The 25,978-nt window shown below is 52.4% G+C and overlaps 1 protein-coding gene and 1 non-coding gene across 5 annotated transcripts; both read left to right on the top strand.

Moving 5' to 3' along the window:
* Positions 1 to 126: 126 nt before the first annotated feature.
* Positions 127 to 25,978, top strand: ATP8B2 (ATPase phospholipid transporting 8B2). 4 transcript variants are annotated; one of them, XM_054460517.1, is made up of 28 exons: positions 127 to 305; positions 2,711 to 2,778; positions 5,006 to 5,064; positions 5,425 to 5,538; positions 5,658 to 5,756; positions 6,054 to 6,115; positions 6,216 to 6,288; positions 6,565 to 6,635; positions 7,235 to 7,314; positions 8,733 to 8,891; positions 9,129 to 9,217; positions 11,971 to 12,167; positions 15,467 to 15,675; positions 17,133 to 17,176; positions 17,449 to 17,614; positions 17,776 to 17,964; positions 18,116 to 18,231; positions 18,554 to 18,718; positions 18,804 to 18,915; positions 19,056 to 19,161; positions 19,304 to 19,448; positions 19,636 to 19,819; positions 19,987 to 20,210; positions 20,469 to 20,552; positions 20,884 to 21,129; positions 21,273 to 21,411; positions 23,118 to 23,248; positions 23,510 to 25,978. In XM_054460517.1, the coding sequence occupies exons 2-28, from the start codon at positions 2,748 to 2,750 to the stop codon at positions 23,786 to 23,788; spliced, it is 3,573 nt and encodes a 1,190-aa protein (XP_054316492.1). In that variant the 5' UTR covers positions 127 to 305; positions 2,711 to 2,747; the 3' UTR covers positions 23,789 to 25,978. The 4 variants fall into 4 exon arrangements, with proteins under 4 accessions (XP_054316492.1, XP_054316502.1, XP_054316484.1 ...); XM_054460527.2 differs by lacking the exon at positions 127 to 305 and adding an exon at positions 527 to 701; XM_054460509.2 differs by lacking the exons at positions 127 to 305; positions 2,711 to 2,778 and adding an exon at positions 3,405 to 3,683.
* LOC129023496 (U7 small nuclear RNA) lies at positions 13,368 to 13,427 on the top strand. The gene has a single exon (XR_008496817.1). It is a non-coding gene; the product is annotated as a U7 small nuclear RNA (small nuclear RNA).

Here is a 25,978-nt window from a genome sequence, read left to right as displayed (position 1 = left end):
GCCGAGCCTCGGAAGGGCTAAGACCCTCCCAGTGCCCCGCACAAAGATGGCTGCTCCCTCCTCCCCGCTCCTTCTCCCCTCCCCAAAACCCCCTCCCGCCCCCCGGCCCCCGCCGCCGGCTCCGTCACTTCCGCCCTGCCGTGGCCGAAACTGACACAAAGTAGCGGGCCGAGGCCCCGGGGGAGCGGGGCCGCAGCTGGGGGGGGCGGGAGCCCGCGGGGAGCCGAGCCGAGCGCCCCCCGCCCCAGCCCCCGGCATGGGCAGTACGGGGCCGCCGGGGCGGGCGCCGAGCGCTGAGCGCTGAGGTGAGGCGAGGAGAGGCGGGGGCGCCCGGGAGCGCGGGGCCGGGAGGGCAGAGGGAGATGCGGCCGCAGCCGCGGGGCTGGAGGGGCCGGCGAGCGGGTGTAGACTGGGGAGCACCGGGGGCCGAGATTTGGGAGCTGCGGCCAGACGGGGCGGGGATGGCGGCCGACTGGAGAGGAGGGGCTGTCGGGTGCCCGGGGACGGGGCAGAACGGGGGGGCTGTGTGCAGGATGGGAGGATGGGGTGCTGAAGGGGCGCGTGGAGAGCAGGAGAGCGGCGCGAGTGCCAAGGAGAAGCTCGTGCAGCCTTGGCCAGAGGAGACCCGCCCAGAGAGTTGTTGGGCGAGAGGAGTAACCGGGACCCGAGGGTTTGGTGCCTGGAGAAGGGAGTTTGGGCTGGTAGGCTTTGTCTCAGTAAGGTGGAGGTCTATGCCTGAAGAAAACTGAGGGTGTCAGGAAGGGGCAGTAGCTCTGGGAGATGATAGCTGTGCCGGGAGCCCTGAGTTCTGTCCTTGGTGAGGGAAGGTGGCTCGAGCTCGTGTTGGTGGCCAGTGAGCTGGAGGTCTCGAGTTCCATTTTCTCCTGTTTCCCTGACCTGCCAGCCTCCTCTGAAAGAAGTGGCCAGCCTTTGGGTCTCTTGCTTGTAAGGGAGCAGGGACCGGACCTATAGGAGGAGCTGTTTTCCTCCTTGGAGCATTGCCTGCTTGCCGGGGCTGGCTATTTTTATCCCAAATGTGGCCGAGAGGGGGCTGGGGCTGGGTGACGGGGCAGGGCAACGTGGCTGATGGGCCTGACCTGCTCAGAAAACCCAGGCTGTGTGAGACTAAGAAGGAAAAGTGAGAGGGGATCCCTGTTCCCAGGTCTCTCCTCCCTTCCCCTTGGAATGATGGCCCCCTCAGAGGGGATGAGGTCTGGGGCCAAGCCTGCTTCCAGTCTCCCCAGGGTCTCAGAGGTAAAACAACTTTCCTGGTCCATATCCAGACTCCTGACTCCTGATGGTGTGTGCAGCTCCTACATTAACTCTTTCATGGGACTCAAACTCAGATCTTTAGGCTGATAGTGTTTCTTGATCCCTTCCTCCCCAAGGGCGGGGCTGCCTGTAGAACTTGTGATGCCCACTCTTGCATCCTTTAACTTCTCCCTGTGCTCCCCACCCTCCCGTGACTCATACTCAGACTGGGTGGAAACCCTGGCTGGGGGCCCTGGAGGAGGGCTTGGCATCTCTAAAATATGGATGAGGTTTTTCTTCCTGAGCCAGGCACCCTGGACTGCCATAGTTGGAGAAGGTCAGGGATGAAAAGGACTTCTGGCTTTCAGGATTGCCTGACTTGGCGTAAGGGCGGGATCTGAGCTAGCGAAGGGAGAACTGGTGTCGGTGACTGGGTCGTGGCCAGAGTCTGTAATTATAGAGGTTGGCCAGACAGGCAATTAGTATCTCTTGGGGCTGACAGGTTGGTGGGGTGTGCCTGGTAGGCTAAAGGCAGAGGGAACCAAAGAGGATGAGGAGGTGAAAGGCCTTCCACCCAGACAAGGAAAGAGGAGGTGACTGACTGGCAGTTTCCTTTGGGCCAGGCTGGGGAGTAAGGATGAGGCTCTGCCTTGTAAGGCCAGGCCTTGAACCTTTTAGGAGAAAGAAAGGACGTGGGAAGGCGGAAGCAGACAGGTGTCTCACTGGTGCTCCCTGAGCCTGCACCCTGTGCCATACTGACTGGACTAGGCTCGGGGTGGGAGGGAAGGAGGGGCAAACTCCCCACCAGGGTTGGGAAGACCCCTCTGCCAGCCCAGAAGGGTGGCTGACCCAGGCTGAGGGGAAGCTGTTTAGGGACTGTCTGTGCAGAAAGTGAGGGCCATGCCTCTAATGTGAGCTCCCCTGGAGGAGGTGATAATGGAAGCCCTAGTAATGGGGGGTGGGGATGGCAGGGAACTTATAAGCCTTTCGAGAAGGGTGGAGCCTGCCCACCCTGTTTCCTGATGCCCTGCCAGGTGTTTCCTGGCTTATGTTCCCTCCACCCCACCCTCTGGGGAAACTGCTTTCTAGTAAGCACAAGTACTACTCATCGCCGCCAGAACACATGAGAGCTTCCATTGTCCCTGGGATGGATACCTTGAGAGCTGTTCCCCTTTTTTCAATATCTGGCCTCTGAGAAGAGAGCTTTCCCTACAGGCATGGGCTTCTGTAAAGTCTCAGCCCCCCCATGTCACCCAAGGCAGGGGCATGATGGGAGGTGGTGGGGAAGTGCCCTCTTTCCCAGGGACCCATCATGGCAGTAAGAGGAGAGACTGGGAGGAGGAGGCTGGCGGAGGGGCAGGGTCAGAGCTGGAGAAGAGGGTCTTCAAAAGAGGTCTCATGAGGGGAGGGAAGGGTTATCTTCAGCTTCCTGACCTCATTCGTCTGTCACTTCTTGCAGGGTCTCCCATGGGATTGCTGGGACCTTGCTGGGTGAGATGGCACTGTGTGCAAAAAAGCGCCCCCCAGGTAAGACAGGCAAGGAGGGGAGATCCCGGGAACCATCAAGAGTGGGTGTTGTTATGGCTCAGGGAGCAAAAGGAAAAGGGACAACTGGTATGGGTCTGAGGGAGGGTAGCTTACAGCAGCCCCTATCCAGCTTGGGGGAGCCTAGGAAACCGAATTCTTCCGCTTGATCCCGAAGCTGGGTTATCTGCCAGGACAGCGCTGAGCACCAGCCCCACGCCCCGAAACACCTGCAGTCTTATCTTGGGGCACCTGCAGCTCCTGCTCTCTGGCCTAGGGAGCTGTGTTCTTATCTCTGCTTGGTCCTCTCACCCCCTCCCTGCTCCCCTCGTTTTTCCATCTACCGGTCCTCCTGGTTTTTCCGCGGGAGGGGGTGTGTGTGCGTGAAAGCCGTTGCCCCCGACAACGCCGGCAGTCCGCTCACCCGCATTGGCCGGGCCCGGGGGTGGGAGGGGAGGCGGGGCTCGCGCGCGAGCTTTCGCCTACGCGGCGCGCTGGGAGGCTGCTGCTCCTGCAGTCAGGGAGCGGGCGGGGGCGGAGCCCTGGGCGTGCTCGGCGTGTCCGGGGCCACTCAGCGCACGCTGGCATCCGCCGGGGGGAATGGGGGGCGGCGGCGGCGGCGGCGCAGCTGAGCTCGCGGTGTCCCCGAGCGCCGGCGGCTGGGAGGATGGCCTGGGCTGCGGGTGGGGCGCGCGCCCGACGGCCGGGGCTCCCCTCTGAGCGGCCGCGGCTCCTGCACCTCCCCGGGGGGCCGCCCCGTCGATGCCGCTAAGGCCAAGGACATATAGACGGTCTGCCCTCCCCCACTCAAACCGGGATCATGACGGTCCCCAAGGAGATGCCCGAGAAGTGGGCCCGGGCCCAGGCGCCTCCCTCTTGGAGCCGAAAGAAGCCCTCTTGGGGGACAGGTAACGGGAGGCAGCGCCTGGCAGCTCTCCCGCACCCATTATTTCCCCCCTCCAATCCCTACATTCACTTGTCCCCAGCCTCCCCCTACCTCCCCTGATCCTCTTTCCAGACCCAGAGATCCTGTCTCCGAAGGATCCAGTCCCTACCTTCTTCCTTTGCATGGTCTTTGGTGATTGCGCAGGGGACTCGGCCCAAGGGAGCCCCTCTAGGGAAGTTTATGGGAATGAAGTGGCTTGGTAGGCAGGGGGCACTGTGGCCTGGGGTTTTGTTACTGCAGTCTGCTCTGCAGGGGTCCTGGGGTGTGTAGAAAGGGTTCTGGAATGCTGTCTTTGGCTCCTGGACAGGCTTAAGGCTTTAGGTTTGCTGCCTAACCAAGTTACCCCTTTTTGCAGCATGAGGTCGTGGTGACCCCCGGGGAGATGGGCTGGGGAATCTATTATAGGACAGCTCCTTGTTCTGGGACATGAATTTGGTGCCTGCAGTCCCAGACCTGCAGAGGTTTCGGATAGGTTTAGCTAGATAGGTGTCACTAACTGAGTGACAAAATGAGCCCTTTAAAGCTAAATATGTGCAGATGGTACAAGGAAGGTCCAGTTAGAGAGCAACTGTTACAATTACATTTCATTCCTCCCCCCTCTATCTCAGTCTGCATGACCCATATCCCTGAAACGCCCCCCCCCACACACACACCTTTTTCTACTTGAAGATGAGCTTTGAAATAAGGTGATGTCATTGTGGGCCAGTCAGAAGCAGTTGCTGGTGACATGTGACAAGCAGAGGCTCCTGTAGGGGGGACTGCACGTGGGGCTGGGATGCTGCCGCAGAGCAGCTCCAGGGCACAGTGAGCCTCCTTCTTGCCACTTACCCCACCCTCCAAATAAGGGAGAGAGCAGTACCGCAACTAGATCTGCAGTGGTCCCCAGGGGAAGGAAGCTTTGCGTTTTCAGCGCTTCTCCTTGAATATGATGATGTATGCATTAATAATAGCAGCAAAAGGGGCTGGGGAATCCCAGGACTGTCAGTGGCTCAGATTCCTCTGGAGTGGGGGTGGGAGAGACAAACTGGGTGCTTCCAGTGGAAGACCTTGAAGGTTGGTGGTGAGGAAAAGAGAACATGTCCTGTCCTGTGAATGTAACCTGGAGAGCTGTGTGGTCAGGCTGCTGGTGAGAGGTGGACTGGAGAGAAGAATCTGATGACCCCCTCAGTTGTGGAGCTAACTCCTTAAAATGATATTCTGTGGAAAAAAACAGGGAACCCCCCAACAAAGTGTTGGTCCAGACCTCAGTTTGCTCCTCCTGACTGCAGCATCATTTTGTTGCAGAAGAAGAAAGGAGGGCGCGGGCTAATGACCGAGAATACAATGAGAAATTCCAGTATGCGGTAAGTGACTCTAGACCACCTGTTCCCTCTCTCTGTTTGGACAGGGGAAAGGGGCAAGGGCAACCTACCGTTGGGACTGAGGGCTGCCTGGGAAGAGTGCTTGGGGGAGGGGAGGCAACCTCCTCAGCCACTCTCCATCTGCTATCGTGCTGAATTTTTCATGCCTTCACCTGTCAGTGAAGCAGAATACATTGAATCCCTTGAGACTCCCTTCTCTCCTCCTCTTTCCCCCTCCCACACCTGTGTTTGCTGGCTTTTGGGGTAGAGGTCTGGGGAAGTATAAAGATGGGGGAGGCAGCCTCAGTCTGGTTCTGGATTGAGACTGGAGGCTGCTCATTATCTTCTCTCTTACTGCCATAGAGTAACTGCATCAAGACCTCCAAGTACAATATTCTCACCTTCCTGCCTGTCAACCTCTTTGAGCAGTTCCAGGAAGTTGCCAACACTTACTTCCTGTTCCTCCTCATTCTGCAGGTAGGTGACCCATAGTAGATTTTTTGCAGCTTCCCAAACTGAATAAAGCCAAGGAAGAGGAAAGGGAATGAAGGCATCAGATGGGGCCTCAGAGGCATACTTCTCTTTCTTTTTTTCAGTTGATCCCACAGATCTCTTCCCTGTCCTGGTTCACCACCATTGTGCCTTTGGTTCTTGTCCTCACCATCACAGCTGTTAAAGATGCCACTGATGACTATGTGGGTTGTTTTCATTCCTCTATTTTGTCCCAGTCACCCACCCCTACTCCCAGCCCCACCCCCAACTCACGGCCACCTTCATCCAGCACAATTTCTTGATGACCTTGATATCCCTTACCTGGTCCAGCCAGATCCATGATGTCTTTTTGCTGAGTGTGGGGAGAGGGAATCAGGGAGTGAATTGGTTTGTGATGGGGTGTGTATGAGGCGTTAACCAGCATGCTCTGAGTTCTACTGAGCAATGAATTCCTTCAAGGCAGGGGAAGGTGTCTTACCTTTCAGTTTTCTTCTTTTCAGTTCCGCCACAAGAGTGATAACCAGGTGAATAACCGCCAGTCTCAGGTGCTGATCAATGGAATGTGAGTGCCTGTTGGAGACAAGAGCTCTGGGGAGGAAGGGGGTCCCTTAGGAACCTCTTTAGCTCCTGACAGCCTCTTCACTGTCTTCTCATTGCCTCAGCCTCCAGCAGGAGCAGTGGATGAATGTCTGTGTTGGTGATATTATCAAGCTAGAAAATAACCAGTTTGTGGCGGTAAGGGACAGAGTACCCCTCTAGGCCTGTAGGGTTCTTCCTCTTCTTTTTGAGAAAAGGATGACTCTTTCCTGATTTACTGTTGCTTCTTAAACACCCATGGCAGGAAACTTTCTCACACCAGGGGCTTCTGTGTCATGCTGATATGCCTGGGACTAGCCATTTATGCACCTGGAACTAAGCAAACCAGGAATGCTTAGTGGAAGGAGCCATCATTACAGCCCACTGGGGGTGGAGGTTTGCATATTCAGATTTCTCATTAGTTTTTCTCTCTAGGCGGATCTCCTCCTCCTTTCCAGCAGTGAGCCCCATGGGCTGTGTTACATAGAGACAGCAGAACTTGATGGGTAAGTGGCATGCTCAGTGTCAGCCCTCTCCTTCTGTCTCTTTGGAGGTAAAAAGATTGTCTTTGAATGAGGTTCTGAGGCTTGGGCTCTGTCTGAATTTGGAAAAATTAGGGGTAAGAAAGGCTTTGGATGGGATGTGTGAAGTGTTATTCAACCAGTATTTGCTGGGCTGAGCAGTTATGTACCATGCTTAGGTGTCACCAGGTAGAATTTAGAGGATGGGGAAAGGTGGGCATGGTGACTCACTCCTGTAAATCCCAGCACTTTGGGAGGCCAATGTGGGAGGATTGCTTGAGGCCGGGAGTTTAAGACCAGCCTGGGCAAGATGGTGAGACCTTGTCTCTACAAAACAAACAAACAAACAAACAAAAAATTTAAAAAGTTTAAAAATTAGCTGGGTATGGTGGTTTTAACGCCTATAATCCCAGCCACTTGGGAGGCTGAGGCGGGAGGATTGTTTGAGCCCAGGAGTTCGGCTTTAGTGAGCTATGATTGTGCAACTGCACTTCAGCCTGGGCAGTAGAGCGAGACCCCATCTGTGAAAAAAAACATTTAGAGGATGAGGAGGGAGCGGGGACTCAGGGACACTGTCCTTCCAGAGAGACCAACATGAAAGTACGTCAGGCGATTCCAGTCACCTCAGAATTAGGAGACATCAGTAAGCTTGCCAAGTTTGATGGTGAGTAATTTTGGAGGAGCAGCCTGAAGGTAGAGGAAGGGGGTTGGGTTTTGTTTGGGGGCGTTAAATTATACATTTTCCTTTGGGCTTTTTGTTGTTATTATGCAACTCCCTGGACTGTTTTGGGGAGGGGAGTGTTCCTAATGTCATGTGGCTCCCTGTTGGTTTTGAGTTGATAATTATTTCAAGGGAACTTTGTGGCTGATAGCTCCCCACTTGCTATGCATGTTGAGAGAAATTCAGCTTATTCTTTTAGCTTATTAGCTCAGAATAATAATATATGTTCCTTATAAGGCAAACCATACAGAGTGTATAAGAAAAAGTGAATAGAGGTCGGTACCATGGCTCACGCCTGTAATCCCAGCACTTTGGGAGGCCGAGGTGGGCGGATTGCTTGAGGCCAGGAGTTCGAGACCAGTCTTGTCAACATGGTGAAACCCTGTCTCTATTAAAAATAGAAAAATTATTAGCTGGGCGTGGTGCTGTGTGCCTGTAATCCCAGCTATTCAGGAAACTGAGGCAGGTGAATCGCTTGAACCTGGGAGGTAGAGGTTTCAGGGAGGCAGAGGTTGCAGTGAGCTAAGATCGTGCCACTGCACTCCAGCCTGGGTGACGAGCGAAACTCCGTCTCAAAAAGAAAAAAAAAATACAAAAATTAGCCAGGCATCGTGGCGTGCATCTGTGGTCCCAGCTTCTTGAGAGGCTGAGGCATGAGAGTTGCTTGAACCTGGGAGGTGGAGGTTGAAGTGAGCCGAGATCGCACCACTGCAGTCCAGCCTGGGCAACACAGTGAGACTCTGTCTCAAAAAAAAGCAAACAAAAAAAAAAAAAAAGAAAGAAAATAGCTCTTCCTTCCTCTTCTACCCTGCTGAGGTAGCCACATTAATTGACAGTCAGTGTGTGCTCATCCACACTTTTCATATATGTTTGTACAAACAAATATTAGGTCATGCTGTTGCTTTTTTTTTTTTTGTAAATACTCTTGCCCAGGTTGGAGTGTAGCGGTACGATCTCGGCTCACTGCAACCTCTACCTCCCAGGTTCAAGTGACCCTCATGCCTCAGCCTCCCGATTAGCTAGAATTACAGGCGCCCGCCACCACGCCCGGCTAATTTTTGTATTTTTAGTAGAGACAGGGTTTTGCCATGTTGGCCAGGCTAGTCTCAAACTCCCGACCTCAGGTGATCCACCCGCCTCAGCCTCCCAAAGTGCTGGGATTACAGGCGTGAGCTACCATGCCCGGCCTGCTTCATTATTTTCCTGAAGAGTTGCATCAGCTCACACTCCTCCCAGCAGCATATGGATGGGCCCTTGCCCTTGCATCCTCTTGCCTCAGCTCATTTTCTCTTTGTTTTGATTGTCTTGTGGTCAGGCTGTAGACTGGACCTTGAGCAGTGGAATTCTTGTCTCCCGTTCAGGTGAAGTGATCTGTGAACCTCCCAACAACAAACTGGACAAATTCAGCGGAACCCTCTACTGGAAGGAAAACAAGTTCCCTCTGAGCAACCAGAACATGCTGCTGCGGGGCTGTGTGCTGCGAAACACCGAGTGGTGCTTCGGGCTGGTCATCTTTGCAGGTGAGCCTCCTAGCATCCAAAGAAAGAAGGGTAAGAGTGACTCAGCCAGCCCTCCCTCAGGAGTATGGGATGAGGTGGGAGAATACCTAAGGTAAAAAACCTCCAGCTGTGTATACAGGCCTCTTATCCAGCCAGTATCTCTATTCCACCCTGGTGTCCTGCTGTCTGGGGATCAGGGCAGAAGCCCAGAGGCAGATGTGTTATTTGGCTTTCCCAGCCCTTCCCATTCTTTTCCAGGTCCCGACACTAAGCTGATGCAAAACAGCGGCAGAACAAAGTTCAAAAGAACGAGTATCGATCGCCTAATGAATACCCTGGTGCTCTGGGTGAGGTGCCCACATCTGGCTCCCTGCCCCTGCCCTCTCTTCTCCCTGGGTGCTCCTTTTCCTTTCCTCTCTCTTCTTTGGTCAGTAGGCTTCAGGTTTGGCTTTAAAGCCGCTAGCAGGTCAGTTACACAAAGGCAGTGTTTATTTTAGGCCCCTTTTAGTTGGAAGATGTTATTTAAAAAAACTTTAGGAACATTCATGAATTAACAACTTAAAGCTAAAACAAATCATCCCTTCTCTGATTCCAGTTACGATGATGACTTTGTGAAGCATGTGACCTTCTGTTTGCTTTTGCCAGGGACAAGGAGGCCTTCATGGGGATGGAGAGGGAATTAAAAGAAAAATTTCCATTTGGAAGAGGTTGGCAGGGTCTTTTCCCCCCAGCTTCTAAGAACGAAGGATCCCCAAAGGAAAAGTTTCTGTTTTAGGTTTTGGCAATTCCTGAATCCTTCTCTTGTTTAGCTAGAAATCTGAACTCCTTGTTGGGCTCTCCTCCCCTTTCTGTGCCCCGACTGTCTGCTGTCTGCCCCCCACATGCCAGCTTGTGAAGGCTGGGGCTAGCCTCTGGTGAGCTTGTTTCCCCGCTGGCTTTAAAGGGTGTGCGGAAACCCAGCCTGGTGGGCGAGGTTGTCTATCACATCAGGGCTCCAGTCGCCCCCTGGTGGTCATTGGGCACCAATCTCTCATTTTGTTTCAAAGCCTAAACAGTGGAGGCAGCTTTGGAAATAGATGTAGGAAATTGGACAATGGTCTGGTTTTTTACCAGTCTCTCCAGAGACTCCAAAATTTATAAGATTTTTGACTAATCAAGAAATCTAGACCAGGAGTGGTGGCTCACACCTGTAATCCCAGCACTTTGGGAGGCCAAGGTGGGAGGATCATTTGAGCCTAGGAGTTCGAAAACAGCCTGGACGCCATAGTGAGACCCTGTCTTTACAAAAAATTGAAAAATTAGCCAGGTTTGGTGGCATGCACCTGTGGTCCCAGTTACTCTGGAGGCTGAGGCAGGGGGATTGCTTGGCCTGGGAGACTGAGGCTGCATTGAGCTAGGATCATGCCACTGCACTCCAGCCTGGGCAACAAAGCAAGACCCTGTTTCAAAAAAGAAATCTATGTTTATGAAGATACAGTTTGTTTCCCAAGTTTAAAAAAAAAAGGCAATCTCGGCCAGGTGCAGTGGCTCACGCCTGTAATCCCAGCACTTTGGGAGGCCGAGGTGGGTGGATCACGAGGTTAAGAGATCAAGACCATCCTGGCCAACATGGTGAAACCCTATCTCTACTAAAAATACAAAAAAATAGCCGGGCGTGGTGGCGGGCACCTGTAGTCCCAGCTACTCAGGAGGCTGAGGCAGGAGAATGGCGTGAACCCGGGAGGTGGAGCTTGCAGTGAGCTGAGATCACGCCACTGCATTCCAGCCTGGGCGACAGAGCAAGACTCCGTCTCAAAAAAAAAAAAAAGGCTATCTATGTGAGATAGTGAACATTACCGTGGCTTGGCATTTTTGTTGGCTTGTGGAGGCCTAGCCCAGGTGAATAGATTATTTACAGTAAGTTTTCTGGTATGTTAAAAGTAGCTCATCCCCACTCTTACCAACTTGGAGGACTCTGGAAGGTTTCAAGGTGCCAGATTGAGAGCTAATCAACTATTTCAGTTTCTTCATCATATAGATGAAATAATGGTCAGACAGAAGGCCACATGATAATTGGTGACAGACTAGAACCTGTCACCAGTTCTGAGCTTTTTCCACTAGAATAGTGGTGTCCAATATTTTGGCATCCTTGGGCCACATTGGAAGAAGAATTGTCTTGGGCCACGCATAAAATACACTAACATTAACAATAGCTGATGAGCTTAGAAAAAAAAATTGCAAAAAAAACCTCAAAATTTTTTTTTTCTTTTTTGAGACGGAGTCTCACTCTGTCACTAGGATGGAGTGTAGTGCAATGGCATGATCTCGGCTCACTGTAACCTTCGCCTCTCGGGTTCACGTGATTCTCCTGCCTCAGCCTCCCTAGTAGCTGGGATTACAGGTGCCCACCACCACACCCAGCTAATTTTTTTGTATTTTTAGTAGAGATGAGAGATGGGGGGTTTCACCATGTTGGCCAGACTGGTCTCGAACTCCTGACCTCATGATCTGCCTGCCTTGGCCTCCCAAAGTGCTAGGATTATAGGTGTGAGTCACTGCACCTGGCCTTTTTTTTTTTTTTTTTTTTTTTGAGACAGGTTCTCGCTCTGTTGCCCAGGCTGGGATGCAGTGGCACGATCTTGGCTCACTGCAACATCCACCTCCTAGGTTCAAGCAATTCTCATGCCTTGGACTCTTGAGTAGCTGAGACTACAGGCAAGTGCCACCAGGCCTGGCTAATTTTTTTATGTTTTTAGTAGAGATGGGGTTTCACCATGTTGGCCAGGCTGGTCTCAAACTCCTGACCTCAGGTGATCCATCTGCCTCAACCTCCCAAAATGCTGGGATTACAGGCGTGAGCCACTGCGCCCAGCCCATAATAGCTGTTTTTTTAAAAATTATTTTTCATTTAACATTCAGCTGTTACCAAAATCTCATAGTGTTTTAAGAAAGTTTATGAATCTGTGTTGGGCCACATGTGGCCCAGAGACCACGGGTTGGACAAGCTTGCACTAGAGCATCTGAGCTTTTGAGGGCTCAAGGGATGAATACATCACAGATGCACTTGGTTTTGAGGGCTTCCTACATGTCAGCCTCGCCTGTGCTTCTCATTCCTCCCCAGATTTTTGGATTCCTGGTTTGTATGGGGGTGATCCTGGCCATTGGCAATGCCATCTGGGAGCACGAGGTGGGGACGCGCTTCCAGGTCTACCTGCCGTGGGATGAGGCAGTGGACAGTGCCTTCTTCTCTGGCTTCCTCTCCTTCTGGTCCTACATCATCATCCTCAACACCGTTGTGCCCATTTCACTCTATGTCAGGTATGTGCCTTCTCTTACCTGGGGTCTCTCCAGGGAGTCAGGTGGTCCCATAGAACTTTTCTTTTCTATGAAGATGAAGTCCTTGAGAAGTAACTTGAAGTCCTCTTCTTCCTGTACTGTAAACATTTGATGTTATCTGTTTATCTTTGTGGGCAGAGCAAACTTTTTACCACAGTTTCCTGGTACTTGGGACTGTATTAGAGAAAAAAAATATATTGATTTATTCAGCACCTATTTATTACATGCCTACTGTGTACAAAGAATTGTGCTAGGTGCCATCACAAATAAAAGAGGAATTAGGAATGGATCTCCTTCCTTCTAGGAGCTTACGTCTAGTAAAGGAAGGAAAATCTAAACACATTATAAAACAAAATAGGAACCAGTGCTGTAGAATTCGACCTAGAGTCTTCTGTGTGAAGCATGGGAATACAGAGATGTATAAGGTGGCCTCTGCCTTTAGCAGCAGCAGATGGATGGGTCGAGGAGGTGAGATCTGGACAGTGTCAGACTGAGATACCATGTGGGAGGCACAGGGTGCCCGGGGACTGAGAGAGTGTTGCTGCCTAAGCAGGTAGGCAGGGAGGGAGAGATGGCATTTGCTCTGGGCTTTGAGTGGTGACTGGGCTGGGTGAAGGTGGAGCCACAATGGCGAGGAGGATGAGAGGGCTGGAAGCAAAGGTGTGGAGATGGGAGCCTGGGAATGGCCTATGGAAATAGTTGGCCAGGGTCTTGGGCCAAGAGCAAGAGCTGGAAACATAGCTTGCTCCTGATTGTGGAGGCTTTTGAATGTTTGCCTGTGGACTTTGTACTTACTAACCATTAAAAGTTATTGAAGAGACTGGGCATGGTGGCTCACACCTGTAATCTCAGCACTTTGGGAGGCAAAGGTGGGTGGATCACGAGGTCAGGAATTCGAGACCAGCCTGGCCAACATGTTGAAACCCCGTCTCTACTAAAAATACAAAAATTAGCCAGGTGTGGTGGCGGGTGCCTGTAATCCCAGCTACTCGGGAGGCTGAGGTAAGGAGAATCGCTTGAAACCAGAAGGTGGAGGTAGCAGTGAGCCAAGATCACGCCACTGCACTCTAGCCTGGGCAACAAGAGCAAAACTCTGTCTCAAAAAACAAAACAAAACAAACAAATAAAAAAGTTTTTGAAGAAAGTCAAAAGAATGTATTCTGTATTCTAAAAATGCATTCTAAGTGTTACAGCTCTTTTAGAATTTGTCTAGCAGGTTTTCCGGTTTTCACCGGAACCCCTCTGCCACAAAAAGAAAAAAATGCATTCTAAAAAAAATCTAAAGAATGCTTTAGGAAGTATTGACTGGCAGTAGTGTACAGCATGAACAGGATCAAGGCAACATGTAGGATGTTTGAGGTAAAGAGAATGTTAGCAGGGACAGGCCAGTGAGAATGAAGGGGAGGAGGAGGAAGAGGAGGCAGGAAGAATAGCCAGGGGAAAGGAACTTTCTTGCTTAGTGCCTTGCACTTGAGATAAGGGAACCTGTGAGATTTTTAAGGAAATGTTTTATGGAGGTGCTGAAAACTTGTCCTATCTCCCACCTTTTGTTCATACAGATTCCCCAAATAGCCCTCAACTCTCTCCCAGCCCCCAATCTTACTGCTGGTGATAATAAATAGAAGATACAGCATTTCTGTGCTGAGGGAATACAGTTTAGGCTTTTCCAGGGTGTGACGAGGAGAGTCGGAAGGTTCTGGGTTTAGTCCTGCCTCCTCACTGGCCATGTGACCTCAGGAAAATCCATGGTCATTCAGGGCCTCACTTGATCTTAGTTTTCCCATGTGAAACAGGAACAGGAATACTTGTCTCACGTTTTAATAGAATGTCTTGATATAAGATATTGGCTTAGAAGATACATTTTAAACTTAAATGACTACAGTTACTGGGTGGTAGCCTGCTCATCGTGACTGTTGCCACTCCCTTCTGCATTACTATTTAAATGCCTTTGTGCTTACAACCTAATTTTGTTTTCCCACCTATGGGCTTTCCTATCTGTGTTTTGTATCTCAGTTCACTTGAAGCCCTTGGGAGCAGCTAAAGCAGTTTTCTTTCTGAGTCTCATCAGGTCACAGTGTGTATGTTTGGGGGAGGCTGAGAGGGGGTTGAAGAGCTGTGTGAGGAAAAGGCCCTTTGGAATGTGAAGACATTCCCATTTGCCTGGTAATGGTATCCTGATAGGAGCCTTAGTCAGGTGGGAAGCAGGGCTTCGGATATGGCCCCATTGCTTGGCTGCACTGGACCTAAACATGGCCCTTTCTGGAAATGCTAACAGTGCATATGATTAGCAAAGAAGAGGATACGAACAGACCTGGAGATGTTAAAGGCACTATAGTGGCCGGACACGGTGGCTGTCGCCTGTAATCCCAGCACTTTGGGCGGTGGAGGCGGGAGGATCTCTTGAGTTCAGGAATTCAAGACCAGTGTGGGCAACACAGCGAGATCCCATCTCTACAAAAAATGAAAATTAGCCAGGTGTGGTGGCGTGCACCAGCTACTAGGGAGGCTGAGGTGGGAGGATTGCTTGAGCCCAGGAGTTTGAGACTATAGTGAGCTATGATTACACTACTGCACTCCAGCTTGGGTGACAGAGACACTAGCTCAAAAAACAAACGAGCAAACAACAACCACCACAAAGCGCTGTGCCATTGTGAAGTGGTGGTGTTCTGCAGATGCCCAGGGCCCTCTCCCTCTGGAGTCAGCACCTCAGCCCTGCCCTGCGTTCAGAATCAGGGATGTAGTGCCCCAAGCCCAGGGTGGAAGGAGCGCACCCCGCCTGTGCTGGGACAGTGACGAGTGGGCTTCAAGCCTTCTCCATTTCCCCTCCCCGGGGCCGCCCCTCTTTGAGGTGGCATCTGTGTTGCTGTGGCATGCACAGCACCCTCATTATTTCTCTCTCTCTTTTCTCTCCCCTCCCTCTGGCACTTTCTCTTGTTTTTCTCTGCATGGTTTCTGTATTATTAGTCCTGAGGTAAGAACTGGCCGAGTGCCTTGTCTACAGCCCCATTTCCTCCTTTGCTGTCTGTCCTGCCCACCCAGGCCCTTTGCACCTTCTTGTCTGGAGAGCGTCAGGAGGGTCGGGTCGGGGCGTTCCTCTGCTGGCTGTGTGCGGCCGGCTCCACCTTCAGGCTCTCCTTGCCCTTTCCCACCTAGGTTTCTGTGCCCAGGTGTCTTCTCCGTTCTCGTCTCTCCCCAGGCGGAGGGCCTGCAGCGAAGGCCCATGTGGGTGGGGCAACTCCTCCCCTTCCCAACCCAAGCCTCACCTCTTGTCCCCTGTGCAGTGTGGAGGTCATCCGTCTGGGCCACAGCTACTTCATCAACTGGGATAAGAAGATGTTCTGCATGAAGAAGCGGACGCCTGCAGAAGCCCGCACCACCACCCTAAACGAGGAGCTGGGCCAGGTGGAGTACATCTTCTCTGACAAGACGGGCACCCTCACCCAGAACATCATGGTTTTCAACAAGTGCTCCATCAATGGCCACAGCTATGGTATGGTGGCACCACTGGGGACTGGGGGCTTGCACCTCACCTGGAAGGACAGTGGAACTGGGGCCCCACAGTTTCCTTAACATTGGTTTTTTCTTCCTTCCTAGTTGGGTCTGAGGGGCCTAGAAAGGGTCCATCCTGGCCAGGCACGGTGGCTCACGCCTATAGTCATAGCACTTTGGGAGGCTGAGGTGGGAGGATTGCTTGAGCTCAGGAGTGCAAGACCAGCCTGGGCAACATAGTGAGACCACATCCCTACAAAAAATTTAAAAATTAGCCAGGTGTGGTGGCATGTGCCTCTGGTCTCAGCTGGCCAGTGACTCAGGAGGCTGAGATGGGAGGATCACTTGAGCCTGGGAGGTCAAGGCTGCAGTGAGCCATGATCTTCCACTGCACTCCAGCCTGGGCGACAGAATGAGGCCCTGTCTCTCGAGAAAAATCCACACACAAAGAAGAGGTCCATTCTGTGTCCCATGTCAAGAAGCAGATCCTGCCTGGGCACAGTGGCTCACGCCTGTAATCTCAGCACTTTGGGAGGCTGAGGCAGGTGGACCACCTGAGGTCAAGTGTTTGAGACCAGCCTGGCCAACATGGTGAAACCCCGTCTCTACTGAAAATACAAAAATTAGCTGGGTGTGGTGGCCGGCGCCTGTAATCCCAGCTACTCGGGGGGCTGAGACAGGAGAATTGCTTGAACCCAGGAGGTGGAGGTTATAGTGAGCCGAGTTTGCACCATTGTACTCCAGCCTGGGCGACAAGAGTGAAATTCTATCAAAAAAAAAAAAAAATTAGATTCTGAGAGTCCTCCCCTTGTCCTCTCCTGATGCCCTGACCCTGGTCTCAGCTCCAGGAATTAGGGGAGCTCCTTGGCTGTTTGAAGTGAGACACTGGCCTCTGGGCATCCTGGCCAGGCGGAACCCTGCTAGACTCTCCCCTGTTGCTGCTCAGGGTCCTTGTGAGTCTGTAGAATGTGGCTGTGGTTGGACTTCCCGGTGTGGCCCGTGGCTGTGCTGCTGGGATGGCCTGGGGCAGCATGTGGGGCTGACTTTTATGCAGAGTGTGGACCCCTCTTGTAACTGCTTTCTGTACTGACTGATGCCTTTCGGTCAGTGTCTGAGCCTTGTCTGCTGCTCAGGTCTGATGGGTGCAAGGAGGCCTGGGAGGTGTGGAATTGGAGCTGCCCTGAGGGGGGTGCCGCCTAAGGTGGAGACAGGGATGGTGAACAGTGGGTGCCGGGGCTCTTTCATGGCCAGGCCTTGGGGTTCTGGGATCTAGGGTGCCTGCTGCCTCCTATCCCACGAGTCAGCAATGTGACTGAGTGACTCACACTGTGACAGCTGCTCAGCGATTAGGGTTGAGGGGCTCAGTGCCTGCGGGGATTCTGCATTGGAGGTGTTTTTCCATGCTCTGGAGCTCTCTGGCTCTGACGTTGCTTCTTTTTCTGCCCTGGCTGTATGTAGGTGATGTGTTTGATGTCCTGGGACACAAAGCTGAATTGGGAGAGGTAAGATTCAGTCTCCCTAATTCTATGTACCAGTGAAACAGGGTGCCTGGCCAGTAACAGTTAGTGTAGTCAGGAGTGATGTGTTATCTGGATAGGAAATGGAAGCTGGAGAAATGGGTGTTTTAAGGCAGAACTGGTGATGACGGAAGTGGAAATTTTGAGGTCCACCGTGGACAGGAGCCTACTGAGAGTTGGGAGGGCAGGGATGAACCCTTCCCCGGGATGCAGCCTGGCACTCGAACCTTTCCTAAGAGCCTTCTTATGTGTTTCAGAGGCCCGAACCTGTCGACTTCTCCTTCAATCCTCTGGCTGACAAGAAGTTCTTATTTTGGGACCCCAGCCTGCTGGAGGCTGTCAAGATCGGGGACCCCCACACGCATGAGTTCTTCCGCCTCCTTTCCCTGTGTCATACTGTCATGTCAGAAGAAAAGAACGAAGGTGGGCCGAGGAGCCAGCTCGCACTCTCCTGACCTGACTCTGCCCTTGGGCTCTGCTCTGCTCTGCTCTGCTCTGCAATGCGGCTGGGCTGGGGCTTCCTGGGTGGGGCACGTGGCTGAGAGAGGCCACTTAAATCACGTGTATTCTTCCTCCCCACCCAGGAGAGCTGTACTACAAAGCTCAGTCCCCAGATGAGGGGGCCCTGGTCACCGCAGCCAGGAACTTTGGTTTTGTTTTCCGTTCTCGCACCCCCAAAACGATCACCGTCCATGAGATGGGCACAGCCATCACCTACCAGCTGCTGGCCATCCTGGACTTCAACAACATCCGCAAGCGGATGTCGGTCATAGGTGAGGCCAGGCCTGGGGTGCTGGGGCGTTTGAGGGCAGCATTCAGGCCTAGAGTGGGTGAAGTGTGCTGGGTGACTCTTGATGTGTTTAGGTTGGGGGTCTTTGCCTGTCTGAATTTTTCTGGCACTTTCTTCACCTGCCCCATTCATAGTGCGGAATCCAGAGGGGAAGATCCGACTCTACTGCAAAGGGGCTGACACTATCCTACTCGACAGACTGCACCACTCCACTCAAGAGCTGCTCAACACCACCATGGACCACCTTAATGTGGGTGTGAGGAGAGGAGGAGCCAGCCTGGGGGGTTCTACTCTTAGTGTGGGGGAGGCGACTTGTTTGTTTTATTGTGTAAATTTAAGGTCTACAACGTGATGTTTTGACGTGTATATATAGTGAAGTGATTACTACAGTCAGACAAGTTAACACATCAGCCAGCTCCCATAGTTACCTCTTTTTGTGTGTGTGGTGACAGCCCCTAACTGTGGAATGTGGCACATGCCTAGCCTACAGTGCAGGATTATTCATTGTCGCCCTCACGCTGTCCATTAGCTCTCCAGACTTATCCAGGTGTGCCTTTCCACTCTGCCTCCAGGAGTACGCAGGGGAAGGGCTGAGGACCCTGGTGCTGGCCTATAAGGATCTGGATGAAGAGTACTACGAGGAGTGGGCTGAGCGACGCCTCCAGGCCAGCCTGGCTCAGGACTGCCGGGAGGACAGACTGGCTAGCATCTACGAGGAGGTTGAGAACAACATGATGGTACGGGCTGTGGGACGGGCCAAGGGTGGGCATGGAGGGCTCATGCCTGCGATTCTTGTGCCAGGAATCCTTGTGGTATTTTCAGCTGCTGGGTGCAACAGCCATTGAGGACAAGCTTCAGCAAGGGGTTCCAGAGACCATTGCCCTCCTGACACTGGCCAACATCAAGATTTGGGTGCTAACTGGAGACAAGCAAGGTGAGAGCCCAGCAGGGCAGAGGCAGTTGCAACTGACAGTAGCCCTGTTGGACCCTTGCATGGAGCCGAGGACATCAGGCAGGCGAGTGTGCTGACCTTGTTGGGTGCCTGTCCGTAGCTCCTGCGTTCTCTCTTGGTAGAGACGGCTGTGAACATCGGCTATTCCTGCAAGATGCTGACGGATGACATGACCGAGGTTTTCATAGTCACTGGCCATACTGTCCTGGAGGTGCGGGAGGAGCTCAGGTAAACAAGAAGCCCAGGGGAGGCGGTGCTGTGCATTGTGCCCAGGGCTCAGGCGGAGGTTTCTGGACCCTGTTTAGGCTTGAATCCCTGCTCCCCACTGCTGTTCTGGAAGACCACAACCGTATCATTTCCACCTCGACAGGAAAGCCCGGGAGAAGATGATGGACTCATCCCGCTCCGTAGGCAATGGCTTCACCTACCAGGAGAAGCTTTCTTCTTCCAAGCTAACTTCTGTCCTGGAGGCTGTTGCTGGGGAGTATGCCCTGGTCATCAATGGTCACAGCCTGGTAGGCATCGCTATCCTTAGCTTGGGCAGTATCTTTCCAGTGAGCACTTCTGTCCAGGGCTTTTATATCTTGTTCTAATTTCCCCTGATTTCAGAGAAGACTCTGGTCTCAAAGGGGACTGGGAGGAGCTGAGACTCCCAGGTGTCTCCTGGAAAGACTGGCTCTCTCAGGTTTCTCTGTGCTCCAGGCCCACGCACTGGAGGCAGACATGGAGCTGGAGTTTCTGGAGACAGCGTGTGCCTGCAAAGCTGTCATCTGCTGCCGGGTGACCCCCTTGCAGAAGGCACAGGTGGTAGAACTGGTCAAGAAGTACAAGAAGGCTGTGACGCTTGCCATTGGAGATGGAGCCAATGATGTCAGCATGATCAAAAGTGAGTGTGGGCTGTGCAGGTGTGTAGGCTGGGCTTGAGGCTGGGGAGGGGCCCACTGAGGTCTCTGGACTGCAGAAGAATGACGGGAAGGGGGTTGTAACTTGGTAGGCTCTAAAGTGTGTGGCCGGTGGCCATCTTCACCCTCTTGTCATCTCTTGTCTCTGCAGCGGCTCACATTGGCGTGGGGATCAGTGGGCAGGAAGGGATCCAGGCTGTCTTGGCCTCCGATTACTCCTTCTCCCAGTTCAAGTTCCTGCAGCGCCTCCTGCTGGTGCATGGGCGCTGGTCCTACCTGCGAATGTGCAAGTTTCTTTGCTATTTCTTCTACAAAAACTTTGCTTTCACCATGGTCCACTTCTGGTTTGGCTTCTTCTGCGGCTTCTCAGCCCAGGTAATAAATGTTCCCAGTCCACTGTAGTGCGAATCTGTAAACCTGAGGGCAGAGGTTCTATCTGTCTTGTTTATCACTCAGTCCCCCAGGGCCTAGCTATTTTCTGGTACATACTCTTAAAAAATGCTTATTAAAGGAAGAGAGAAGGAGGCTGAGAAAATTTCTTAGGGTTCTCTGTATGTGACATCAGCTGTCTTCCTGTGCCTGATGTGTAGCAAAGAAAGGTTGCATGCTCCCTTGCTCCCTGTTCTCTTCCAGACCGTCTATGACCAGTATTTCATCACCCTGTATAACATCGTGTACACCTCCCTGCCAGTCCTGGCTATGGGGGTCTTTGATCAGGTATGGGGGAGTTTGATGATCAGATGGGATGCGGGGAAGGTCACTGCTTGAAGGAGTCACATAGACGTGGTGTGTGACACTTGTGCCCATTGCCTGTGGCCACTGGGAAGGCAGTTCTTTCAGCTGGGGAAGGTGTGGCTGGTTCTCCCTCCTGAATGCAGCTGATCTAGAGCTCTCTTGGGTTGCTGAACTAAGTTAGTCTGGGGGTAGCTGGCTTGAGGTTGGTTCTAGCTGCCAAAGACTTTGGAAAGGAGGAGGCAGGGACATAGTCTGCCCTTGGTCATCCAGGCAACCTCTGAGGCCCCCTATGCTACATGGTCCTCCCACACAGGATGTCCCCGAGCAGCGGAGCATGGAGTACCCTAAGCTGTATGAGCCAGGCCAGCTGAACCTTCTCTTCAACAAGCGGGAGTTCTTCATCTGCATCGCCCAGGGCATCTACACCTCCGTGCTCATGTTCTTCATTCCCTACGGGGTGTTTGCCGATGCCACCCGGGATGATGGCACTCAGCTGGCTGACTACCAGTCCTTTGCAGTCACTGTGGCCACATCCTTGGTCATTGTGGTTAGCATGCAGGTATGAGGCAATCCAGGAACTCCCCTCTTCTCTGGAAGGAGTGAGCCTTCTGTCCCTGGGGCTGCCCTGGGCACCACAGTTCTGTTTCTGGGGGAAGGAGCTTTTAGGGGGTGCGCCTGCCTGACTATGCCTACTTTCTGCAGATTGGGCTGGACACAGGCTACTGGACGGCCATCAACCACTTCTTCATCTGGGGCAGCCTTGCTGTTTACTTTGCCATCCTCTTTGCCATGCACAGCAATGGGCTCTTTGACATGTTTCCCAACCAGTTCCGGTTTGTGGGTAAGTCCCCGTGGCCTCCTTGAATCAGTGAGGAATCACAGCTGTTCTGGGACTAACAGGATCGTCAGCCAATCTGCACATTCAACATTTCTTATGTGCCAAGTATTCTCTTTATTTTATTTATTTTATTTATTTATTTATTTATTTATTTTGGAGAAGGAGTCTCACCCAGGCTGGAGTGCAGTGGTGCGATCTCAGCTCACTGCAGCCTTCGACTCACTGCAGCCTCTGCCTCCCGGGTTCAAGCGATTCTCATGCCTCAGCCTCCTGAGTAGCTGGGATTGCAGGCACACGCCACCAAGCCTGGCTAATTTTTGTATTTTTAGTAGAGATAGGGTTTCACCGTGTTGGCCAGGCTGGTCTTGAACTCCTGACCTCAGGTGATCCACTCACCTCGGCCTCCCAAAGTGCTGGGATTACAGGTGTGAGCCACTGCGCCCAGCCGGCACAGAGAAATCTGAATAAAGGGAAAAGGAGCCTGCCATGTGGCTCTCTGGGAACTGTCAATCCAGGAAGAGGAAACAGCAATATAAAGGCCTTCAGCCCGGGCCTGGGAGGAGGTCTTCTGCACGTGGAGCTGGGGAGGAGTGGAGGAAATGAGTTGGAGGGTGGGAGTGTGGAATCAGTCAGGATTATTTAAGCTCTTATGGGTCAGAGGAAGAACTTTGAGTTTTTGAATTTTAATCTAAATGTTAGAGGAAGCCATTGGAGGGCTTTGAGCAGAGAAATACCATAAGCTTACTTATGTTTTTAAAGGGCTGCTCTTACAGTTTTGTGGATAATAAAGTGTAGGGGGCAAGGGTGGAAATGGGAGACTAGTTAGGAGGTGAGAGCAGTCACCAGGTGAGCCTAATGAGGGCTTGGAATAGAGTAAAAGGCCGTGGGATTCCAGAGATGTTTTGAAAATGGAACCAACAGGCCGGGCGCGGTGGCTCACGCCTGTAATCCCAGCACTTTGGGAGGCCGAGGTAGGCGGATCACCTGAGGTCGGGAGTTCGAGACCAGTCTGACCCACATGGAGAAACCCCATCTCTACTAAAAATACAAAATTAGCCGGACTTGGTGGTGCATGCCTGTAATCCCAGCTACTTGGGAAGGCTGAGGCAGGAGAATTGCTTGAACCTGGGAGGTGGAGGTTGTGGTGAGCCGAGGTCGTGCCATTGCACTCCAGCCTGGGCAAGAGCAAAACTCCTGTCTCAAAAAAAAAAAAAAAAAAAAAAAAAGAAAATGGAACCAACAACCAACAGATTGAATGTGGGGTCCAAAGAAGAGAGAGAAATGAATCAAGATAAAAAACAACAACAACAAAAAAAGAAATTAAGAAAAATTTGTAAAGAAATGAATCAAGATCCATTGCAGGGTTTTTAGTTGGAGCAACTGAGTGGGTTGTGGCATTTCCTGAGTTGAGAAAGACCAGGATCAGATTTGGGGAAAGGAAACAATAGTTGAGTTTGGGCCATGGGAAATTCAAGATGCCTGGTAGATGTTCAACAGAGATGTCAAGTCTGGCAATGGAAGCAGCAGGTCTGGAGCTTTGGGGGAGTTTGGAGCTAAATTTGGAGATCTACATTTGGAGGGTGAGCCTGGAGAACGGGAAGCCAGAGGTGACTTAGGCTTTGAGAGTGGGGAAGTGGAGCTGCCAGAAATAGGAACGGGGAATGTCTGCCTCGTGACTCCCAAGGCCACTGACTCCTCTCCATCCCCAGGGAATGCCCAGAACACCTTGGCCCAGCCCACGGTGTGGCTGACCATTGTGCTCACCACGGTCGTCTGCATCATGCCCGTGGTTGCCTTTCGATTCCTCAGGCTCAACCTGAAGCCGGATCTCTCCGACACGGTGAGAAGCCGGGCTACCTGCTGTGGGAGGCAGAGATGGGGTGGCTGGAAAGGCCTTGTGTGAACACTGGGGGGCTCTGTGAGGCCGTGTGGCTGTTCAGTGTGTTGGTGCTTATCTGTTCTTCCTGGGGACAGCCACCCTGTGCAGCTGGCCACGGAGGCCTCTGCGTCAGCCTGGTCCCAGGTGCTGTGGGTCCCTTCTCCTTGGCGATGTCTGACACCTCCATACTGACAGAAGGCTCTTCCCTGTGCCCCTCTGCAGGTCCGCTACACGCAGCTCGTGAGGAAGAAGCAGAAGGCCCAGCACCGCTGCATGCGGCGGGTTGGCCGCACGGGCTCCCGGCGCTCCGGCTATGCCTTCTCCCATCAGGAGGGCTTCGGGGAGCTCATCATGTCTGGCAAGAACATGCGGCTGAGCTCTCTCGCGCTCTCCAGCTTCACCACCCGCTCCAGCTCCAGCTGGATTGAGAGCCTGCGCAGGAAGAAGAGTGACAGTGCCAGTAGCCCCAGTGGTGGTGCCGACAAGCCCCTCAAGGGCTGAAGGCCGAGGATGGATGCCCTGTGCCAGTGACCAGAGCACCCAGGGCTGGCCAGTCACTGAGGGAACAGCGTCTCGGAACTGCTGGTCCTCATTCCTTGCCTCCCATCCCCCCGGTAGACTCTGTCCTGCTGGTCCCACCACACATGGCTGGGACATCTGTTCCCAGCTGTAGGCCCTTCCACCAGCTGGGGAGCTAGAGGGAGCAGGCCCAAGGGCAGAGCAGAGGCTGAGGCATGGGGAGCCAGCCCCACTTGGGGACCAGAAGTGGAACCAAAAACAAGAAAAAACTGTGAGAGATTGCGTCTGCCTGCCCCTGCCCTGCCTGGGACCCACAGGGAGACTATAATCTCCTTATTTTTTTACTCCTACTCCCCATAGGGGCCCTAGTGCCTCTGTTCCTGAATTACATAAGAATGTACCATGCCGGGAAGCCAGAGACCTGTGGGGGCATCGGCCCCTCACATCGTGTATGTCTCTCCTTGATTTGTGTTGTGTCCAGTTTGGTTTTGTCTTTTTTTATTTGGCAAGTGGAGGAGGCTTTTATGTGACTTTTATGTTGTGGTTGGTGTCTTAACTCTCCTGGGAAAAGGAGGCTGGCACACACTGGGATGCCGCAGCCTGGCCGGCTGTGGGGTGGTTTGGGAGGATCCATGTCGGCTCTCCCTGCAGTGACCAGTGCTCTGTAGGACAGAGGAGCTGACCAGGGAGGGAGGTACCCATGAGCAGAGGATAGTGGGAGAGTGTAAAGGAGGGTTTGGTCCTGTCTGCTTCCTCACCTTGAGAGTAAAGTGCTGCCCTCTGCCCCCAACACACACACATATCAATTCCTGGATTCCTTAGTCCTGCTGGCCTTGGGCTGGAGCCTAGTAAAGTGGCCCCCAAATCCTTAGTGAGCTAAAGCTGGGTCTGAAATTTGGTCAGTGGGGAGAGGTAGTTTTCTTTTCTTTTTTCTTTTTCTTTTTTTTTTTTTTTTTGAGATGGAGTCTCACTCTTGTCACCTAGGCAAGAGTGCAATGGCACGATCTCAGCTCACTGCAACCTCTGCCTCCTGGGTTCAAGCGATTCTCCTGCCTCAGCCTCCTGAGTAGCTGGGATTACAGGCACGCATCACCACGCTTGGTTAATTTTTGTATTTTTTAGTAGAGATGTGGTTTCACCATGTTGGCCAGGCTAGTCTCGAACTCCTGACCTTGTGATCTGCCCACCTCAGCCTCCCAAAGTGCTGAGATTACAGGCGTGAACCACGACACCCAGCTCGGGGACGGGTAGTTTTCTTTAATTTTAAATTTAAACCCAAGTTTATTGGCGGACTCCCTTTTGACCTCCCTTTGCCTCCCCATCTGGTGCTTTCTTGCACCTACACCCCAGGGCCCTGTGGTGGGGCTGCAGGGGGAAGCTGTGCACCTGAGATGAGGCTGGAACGGGAATCGGCCTCTCTGCTCCCTTCTTCAGTAAGTAAGGAGCCCCGCCCCTCAGGCCCAGCCTCTGGCAAGAGGTGGTGGAGTCCTTGTTCCGGGTAGTAGAGGAGGAGAAGGGCAAAACCAGGCCCAGGCCAGTGCCTGGCTTGGTCTGGATGGGACACTTTCAGAGTTTGGCCACAGCCTGTCGTTTACTTCATCCACACCTATGAAGCTATTCCCTAAATAAGGCATTTCCCAAGTTATTCGCTACCTAATCAGCCTTGAGAAGAATCCTTTCCTCTTCTTTGGTAGTGGGTCGGGGGATACTTCAGGAATGGTGTGGAGCTGGGAGTGGGTAGGGGGATTTTAAATGTTCCATGTGGGAGCCCCAAAGGAACTGGATGGGCTGCAGTGAGGTGGGGGCAGGCGGGCAGGGAATGGGAGAGGGGAAGTCTTGGCAGGGAAATCCCTTTTGGCCACACAGTTTACAAACCCAGTATCATGTCTGTCTGTGTGTCTCTCAAGGTGAGAGTCTGATTTTTATACCAAAGAGGAAATGATTTTTTTCATATTTTGTTTGTCTATATTATATAAATATATATATACAGTTATATATATATTATTTTTTGGTTCTCTCTCGTTTTTTAGGGAGGGAAGAAAGTACCAAGTTGCATTGACCTGTAATTAAGGAACATTATAATTTATGACACATTTCTATACTTGCAAAAATTATATCATTTTATGGATATAAGAGAAAAATGCCTTTTTATAAAATTTCAATTTCTGAGAA

This window comes from Pongo pygmaeus, chromosome 1, assembly GCF_028885625.2.
Source record: "Pongo pygmaeus isolate AG05252 chromosome 1, NHGRI_mPonPyg2-v2.0_pri, whole genome shotgun sequence".
In the NCBI taxonomy this organism is placed as follows: Eukaryota; Metazoa; Chordata; class Mammalia; order Primates; family Hominidae; genus Pongo; species Pongo pygmaeus.
Note: the sequence above shows the minus strand (reverse complement) of the source record. Positions and strands in the feature narration are given on the sequence as shown.